General features: G+C 46.1%; 1 protein-coding gene across 1 annotated transcript; it reads left to right on the top strand.

Annotated features, from left to right (window-relative positions):
* The first annotated feature begins 2,111 nt into the window (after nt 1–2,111).
* Nucleotides 2,112–3,214, top strand: BHLHE23 (basic helix-loop-helix family member e23). The gene has a single exon (XM_086929068.1). It carries the CDS (start codon nt 2,394–2,396, stop codon nt 3,084–3,086), a length of 693 nt encoding a protein of 230 aa, XP_086785194.1. The 5' UTR covers nt 2,112–2,393; the 3' UTR covers nt 3,087–3,214.
* The last annotated feature ends 4,684 nt before the right edge of the window (nt 3,215–7,898 follow it).

The following is a 7,898-nucleotide window of genomic DNA, read 5'->3' as shown; positions in this document are numbered from 1 at the left end:
TCATCAAAATCTTTAGAAATGTTATAAAAACTGATGACCACCGAATGTGGAATTTTGGAAGGGTTGCTGTGTGGAAGGGCGTGAACCCAGGAGTTGAATCAACTACGTGTCCATCCGTTTCAGGAGATGCTCCCTCCTCAACTTTGTTTGAGGGCGTTTCTCACGATTAGGTCCAGGAAAAAAGAGCTGTATCTGATCCCTTGAGCCACAGTTCTACTACTACCTTGCGTACTAATGCAAGGAAATGTTTACGCATAAGAAACCTGCACATCTTAAAGATTTTGTGTAATCTTGAAATGTAATGCTTAGACTTCTAAGGCCTAGTTACATCATGTTATTTGTTGCTCAGATACCTGTACATAGTTTATTTGTTCTTTATGCTAACAGGGGTAGGTGTATGGTATGTTGCACCTAGTGCTCCTAAACCCCTGTAGGTTTCTAGAAGGACTAGACATAGAAAGCTATGAGGAGAAAGGTATGATTCAAACTGGGCGAGGGTTGAGTAGAGGCGCTGGCGATGAATGAGGTTGCATTTCTCCATCTTAATAAAGAAGAAGACTGAACTGCCTTCTTGTCCTTCGAGTCTTTTCACACTCACCTAACTTCTATTTCATCTAATTCTCCTCTATAAGCTCTTCTTTCAGCTTTGTTGCTAACCTTACCTTATTTTTTATTCCACTAAAGTTGGTTTTGTTTTTGTTCTGTGAGAAGTATGCGGCTACCATGCTTGAAAAAAACCAGTTCAAATAAAATGATATAATGTGTTAAGTCTGTGCAGAATTTCCTTAAATACATGTGCACAGGTCTGTCTCAGGTGGTTAATCTATCAGACAGCACAGTCTATTGATGCCGGCTGGGGATAACCAGTAGGTCACATATTCATAGCTTAGAGCATCTGCCTTCACCTTTCACCTTTATGATTTCGACAGGACAAGTACCATTGAACCTGGCCATAACACATTATAATAAAGTATCAATAGAGTTTGTGGTGTGCACTATAAAAGGGGTAAATGTATACACTGTGCTACTTAGTTGGTTTGCATCACGTGCCAGTAAACAATACATATAATAAATAACAGATATTTTAAGAAGTGGTAGCTTTATAGACTTGTGGTCAGTTCCTTAAAAATTCATGGAAAATAGTTATTTCATTTATAACAAAAACACGTCAAGATTTGTCGACCAGCTGATGTAGTGCAACTGAAGGGCGAGAATACGTGTGTGTTCTTTTATGCACCCAGTTTTTTTTTGTTTTAAGTACTTCTCTTTAACGACATATGCGATGTAAATACAGCGCGCTGCTCGTCCTGTGCACTACAGTGGTCCTCCATCGCCTTGCTCCTGTGGAATAGGGCGCCTGACATCTCAGCGAGCTGGTGACTGGTAACTCGTGATGAAAGCCAACAGAAAAAGAAAAAAAACACTCGTCATGGCTCGCGCTGCTGCACCCCAGCCCATTGCAAGGTTTCTTTCCGCTGCCCCTTGGCCTCTTTGTGCAGCCATTTCGGCGTCCTGGGCGCGCGTGCTCTAGCTGCTGCACCTGTTCGAATTGCAGGCGCTATACCTGCTTAAACTGCTTAGAGACCCATTTGTAAATATAAATGTGAATAAAAACAAACTTTTGGACGATACAGAAGTATCGACCTTCTCTGTTTAAATATCTAAAAGTAAGATACAATCTTCCAAGGATGGTACATCCTTTGAGTAAAACATGTTTATTAATGCTAGCTCCCAGCACCTAACCTATATCACCGTTCCTCCTCCACTTTGAAAGAACCGGTTCGCCCTAGAACAAAAAAACGAACAATCCTCACGCGTGTAGAGTTCCTTCCAGCAGGCCACCAACTCTGACGGCTTCCTTCCTGAAATCTCAAATATCATAATACTATTAATTAAAAGAGACCCCTCTGATTGGGCGGCTGGCGAATCCCGGCGGAGCGCGCCGTGGCATATAATCAGGCGGTGGGTTGAGAAATGAGGCACATCGCTGCTGCCAGCCCAGGGCTCAGCAGAGAGCGCGAGACGAGCGCCGAGACGGTGCCAGGTCTGGGAAGGAGCAGGCGGCAGGTCCCCACCCCCCTCTCGCCAGCTGCGCGCGCGACCACCGCCAAGGAGAGCAGGACTGAAGACCCCTTTGGATGAAAGTCAAGCAAAGGAGAAGCAGAAAGACTGAACACCATTCTCCCCGTAGAGCTGCGCCCTAAAAGTCAGCCTGCGGGGTCCTTCAAGCCAAGAGTGGGCCCCCTTCCCGTTGCTGGGCCCTTCAAGCCAAGAGTGGCCCCCTTCCCATTGCTGGGCCCTTTAAGCCAATAGTGGCCCCCCTCAAGCCAAGAGTGGACCCCCCTTCCCATTTCCGGGACCGAGCTGAGGGGTGGACATTGTTCCCTGGGCTGATGAGTGTCCTACCAGGAAGGGACATCTTCTTTGGCTCAACCATGGCGGCTGGGCTCCAGGGCAAGGCGATGGCGGACCTCAAATCTGCCACCAATGATGCCTACATGTCACTGGCACAGAGCTATGGGCAGTCTGCCTTCTCCTTCAGCGCTGTCCGGGGCACTGAGGGCCAGAGGGCCTTCCCAGGCTCTACCACGCTGGACTACCACCCCCAGGACCGGGGCAGCAGCGAGGAGCACACCGGTGATGAGGAGGAAGACGCCTTCCATCCAGAGGGGAAGCTGAAGGGGAGCCTGGTGTCCAAGAAGCCCAAAGAGACCCGCTCCCTGCGGCTTAGCATAAATGCCCGCGAGAGGCGGAGGATGCACGACCTCAACGACGCCCTGGACGGCCTGAGGTCGGTCATCCCGTACGCCCACAGCCCCTCGGTCCGAAAACTGTCCAAGATAGCCACCCTGCTGCTGGCCAAGAACTACATCCTCATGCAAGCACAGGCCCTGGAGGAGATGAGAAGGCTGGTGGCCTACCTGAACCAGGGACAGACCCTCAGCGCCCCCCTGCCCGCTGCCACCTTGGCCCCGTTCGGCCAGTCTGCCGTGTACCCCTTCCCCGCCACAGCCCTGCCGGCCTGTCCCGAGAAATGCACGGCTTTCCCGGGCACCCTCTGCAAACACTGCGCTGACAAGCCCTGAAAGCAGCCACAAACTTTTTGGAGCGCGCGCGCGCGAGCATCGCCCTCTGGTGTCCCGCCCACACCCATCTCTGACTTCCTGACTTTGGCGCTACCCAACTGCATCACAACTTTTCAAACTTTTTTTTATTTTTATGTCCATCTTTAGGGGTCATCCTCAACAGTGTACTTTTTACTGTAACTTTGAGAGGGTGCGATCTCTTTTCTCAGATGCTAAAAAACTTTGACTGCAAAACTGGGGTCAGTTTAATCGAACTGCTGTTTCAAGATTAACTGAGGAAACCCATGAACCAGACTTTAAAAAAATCTTTATTTTGTTCATGTTTTTAAGTGATCTATGCAATGTTGACTAATGTAAATGTTTGATTTGTCTGCATATTTTTTTTTCAGCAGGTGTTGCTTTTATTTGGCAAGGCGCATGGGAAATGCGATTTAAGGTTGGGGTTTGTGATCAGGTGAACTGAACCGAAGCTCTTTCTAAAAGCTATTCATTTTGATTGCATTTTTAAAAATCCGATCGCACTTCAGTGTCTGTCTGTTTGTTTCTCTTTGTCTCCACGCAGAGGTGAATCTTGAAAGTCACGCCTGGCGCGGGGTTGAATGCATTAGGACTGTTTCTATGTATTTATAATAAAAAAGACCGAGATAAGATCCCGGCTCCTCAGCTGTTTATCCTTTACGAGCCATCGGCGATGCGAGGGGGCATGGTTCAGGGATGCAGGCAGTGGCGCCTTCGCACGGGGGGCTCTGGTGGCTGGTGCCAGAGACGGAGCTGTCAGGGCCGATACCATCTATAGGGCTTGGGACTCATTGCAATGTATTTATGTCTTCATAAAATGCCCTATAAATCGAGGCCATGCCTCGTCTGCGCGCGGGGACCTCTTTATTCATGCAGTGGATGCAGCTGGGGGCGGCTCCGGGCTGGGTACGGGGGTAGGAGTCGGGCACAAGTGTGCCCGAGGCTCTTTGTATCTCTGGCCAGTGCTGGACGTGTTCACACTGGAGGGTGGCACTGCTGGGCACAGGGGCAGGACTGGGCACAAGGGTGCCCGGTGTTCAGTGCTGGACGTGCCCACACTGGAGGGTGGCATTGCTGGGCACAGGGGCAGGTCTGGGCACAAGGGTGCCCGGGGCTCAGTGCTGGACGTGCCCTCACTGGAGAGTGGCACTGCTGGGCACGGGGGCAGTAGTCGGGCACAAGGGTGCCCGGTGCCCTTTGTATCTCAGGCTAGTGCTGGGCTTGCCCTAACTGGAGGGTGGCACTGCCTGCAGCGTCTCTTAGAGTCTCCGCCTCCTGATGCCCGCTGGTGTATCTCTAAAGTGTGTGTAAACCCTGGAGATGGCGGCTTCATTGTATGATGTCCAAGATAATAGGAACAATATTTTTAATATTAATAACTGTGTCCGTGCGCACCATCGTCATAATAATATTGTTGTTATCACTACCATAGCTATTGTTCCTAATCGTCATAAAACCAAAGTGAAACTATGATAATAAGAATTATTAGTAATATAATATTAACAATACTACTAGTAACACTGCTACGATGATTTTAATAATGACAGGGTGCAGGCACACCCATCCAACATATCAATTGTAATATAATAATATAATTACAATAGTATTGATAATAGCGTGCATGCCCACCCATGGAACCACATTATTTTCACTGCTGCTAATATTAATAATATTAAGCATATGGTTTGTATGATTGAGCGTTCACACGTTATTGGTAAAAATATGCTACTACTGTTATTATTAATAATATTCTTAGTAATAATAATACCATGCATAGTATTCATAATAATAATAGCAATAATACTAACTCCCTAAAGTCTTGCGGTTCTGATAACGGATATTCCCTTTACATTCTTTATGTTAGTTATTTCACTATATCGACCCCAGAATCATAAAAGGCGGAGTTGGCCCTGCAGGTTTTGTGTTGTGGGTGAGCATGCACACGAATATTGGTAATATTATTTTAGTACTATTATTATTACTGTTAATAATATTAGTAGTAATAATAATAAAATACCAATAATAATAAAGAACTCCCTAAAGTGTTGCAGGTCTGATAAATGATATTCCCTTTACATACTTTAAGATAGTTAGTTCAATCTATCGACCCCAGAATCATAAAAGGCGGAGTTGGCACTACAGGTTTTGCTCTGAGATCCTTAGACATTACCATGACCTCATTAGAGAGGATGACGCGTCATCTGCGAGGCCATCGGCATGACAACGACAAGGTGCCAGAAATGTCTGGGTACTTTATCAGAATTTGTAACAGGATTTATGGAATCCACCAGACTTGGAAATCAACCATTTCCCAACCTGTGCTCGTGTGGTGGATTACCTTCCGGCAGGGGTATTAACCCGCTGAGTTATCCTACATGCTGACCTATAAACTGAGGACCAGCCAAGCTAGCAGCACAGTAAAGGCATGTACAGTGGCTGCTGGCGAGCCTGTAAAACCAATATGGAAGGGATAATTAATATGGCCGACATTGTATTATTTGTGTCTAGAAAGGGAGCATTCCTTGGAAGTGACTTGGAAGTCCATACTCCATAGGGAAAGTAAGAGCAAACCCGAGTTCCTCTCATTGGGTGGCTTGGTTTCACTTGTCCTACTAGGATTGGCCACTCTCGGGTCTGGTGGCTCAGTGGACTAATGCATCCACTGCAGGGGCCTGTGTTCGACCTCATGGTCATTGGGTCAAAACCTGGCCGGTCCATTCAGCCTTTCATCCATCTGAGGCCAATAAAATGAGTACCATTGAGTTGGGTAACAAGAAGCATCTGTTAATCAGGGCAAAGATACCTGCGGGTGAACCTGCGCTTTACAAAGACACATTTTATGTTATGTTAGGACTTGGGAGCTCAGGCAAGGGGCAGAGTCAGTAGCGCAGACACACTCAGTGGTTGGGTGGGAGGCCATGCACAGGAGGCGCTTGACTCTAGGCGCCTCAGATCTCATGGTGACCACGAGAGCACTTCTTTGGAAAGTGACACATTTTCACTGATGGGCACCAGAGGAGCAGCAGGGACCAGGCTGAGACTTTATAAGGCGTGGGCAACTGCTAAGCCCCCCCCCCACACTTTCCAGGGGCTGCAGTGAAAGTGATTTATTTACTCTCCCTTGCTTCTGTCTACTTCTGTACCTCACCTTTTGACATATAATTCAATATTATTTGACATCATGGGGCTTGATGTCAAATAATATTGAATTATATGTCAAACAAAAGGTGAGATACAGAAGTAGACAGAAGCAAGGGAGAGTAAATAAATCACTTTCACTGCAGCCCCTAGGAAAGTGTGTGTGTGTGGGGGGGCTTAGCAGTTAGGTAAAGCAATTAAACATTCTTCTGAAAAGGGGCACCCTAATACTTCTTGACCAGAGTCCCCAAAATCCTTAAAAAGACACTGAGAACCAGGCGGGAAAGGCTGTAAAGAGGCCCCTCTACGATGGGGAAAGTGTGGCAGCCCAGAGTAGCATCTCTTAGAAGTCTTCATGTAAAGACATGCTGAGTAGTTTATTTTTTTGCAACTCTGTTCTGGAGCAGGCTTCCCTCCCATGGACCTGCAGCATGAAACAGAGCCAAACTGAAGGCCAGTTCTGAAGAATGATGTCTTAGCTGCACCATCCTCTCCCCCAATAAATGTATTGACATAATATTGAGTTTAGCAAAGCACGCTCTGTGAGAGGACTCATTCATCCCCTCAGTTGGAAGGTCACCCAATTGTTCTCAAGCTCACAAATTCACTCATACACAAAATAATTCACTGTCCACTTAAGCAGCACTCACTCACTCATTCAGCCATTCATCCAAAACTGTTTTCCTCAAACCGTTGGGCGTATTTCCCAATTATTTGTCCACGTGGTGCTTCAAGTGGGTGTTCCTCAAAAGATTGGGTCATATACGCTATCCGCATGCCGTAAAAGCAAACAGGGGGTCAAACTTTCCGCTTTTTAGAAGAAATTTTCTAAGAACCACCTGAACCCATTTTGATGCACTTTGAAAGGTATTAGTTTTCTCCCTTTTCCTCAAATTATTTATAGAGAGATATCTCGTTTAACACAACAGGTCGACATGGCTTATAAATAGTCAAAAAGCAATGCACCTTTCGTCTTTCAAGGGATTGATTAAACTGCCTCAGGCAACCACTTCGGTTGGGGTCTAGATACAGACACTAACTTATCAGTCCTATGCCTCTCATCCAAGATGCACCAAACCAAAGTAAGTGTGTTTCTATTACCCTGAAATCAGCAGCGTTGGACAACCTGGTCCCGCGACCACCTCAGTTTATTTCAACATGCCAGCTCCCGGGCACCTTAGGGACATTTCTTGGTGGGTGCACCAAATATAAACTAAAATAAGACATAAGTTGAAAAATGGTAACTTTAATATATAACATGGAAGCTGATTTGTTTCTTTAAATTTCTATTGTGAAAATCACAAATTAAATTGTTTCTCAGTGAAGCAATGAGATGCAGCATAAAGTACTCCCTCTCAAGACATTTGAAGGATATTGCAGGACACCAAGGAGTTCTGTGATCATCTAGAGAATCAAGGCCTGAGAGAAGTTCCTTCATAAGTTCATCTAACTGCAAGATGACTTGCATTATCCTTTTAACAAATGTCAGAGGGAATTGTATTCCTTATAGTGTGTGGTCACCTCACAGTCCCACAAACTGCATACATCTTTGGTTTCTTGTTCTTTCATATGAAAGAGACAGTATGGTTTGGTTTGGGACATGCAGAATTAAAGTGGAACATGGAGTGCAAAATTCAACACTCCAAAAATCAGTTA

Source organism: Lissotriton vulgaris, chromosome 7 (assembly GCF_964263255.1).
Source record: "Lissotriton vulgaris chromosome 7, aLisVul1.2, whole genome shotgun sequence".
Classification (NCBI taxonomy): Eukaryota; Metazoa; Chordata; class Amphibia; order Caudata; family Salamandridae; genus Lissotriton; species Lissotriton vulgaris.
The sequence above is the reverse complement of the archived record's forward strand: the minus strand, read 5'-3'. Positions and strand labels throughout refer to the sequence as shown.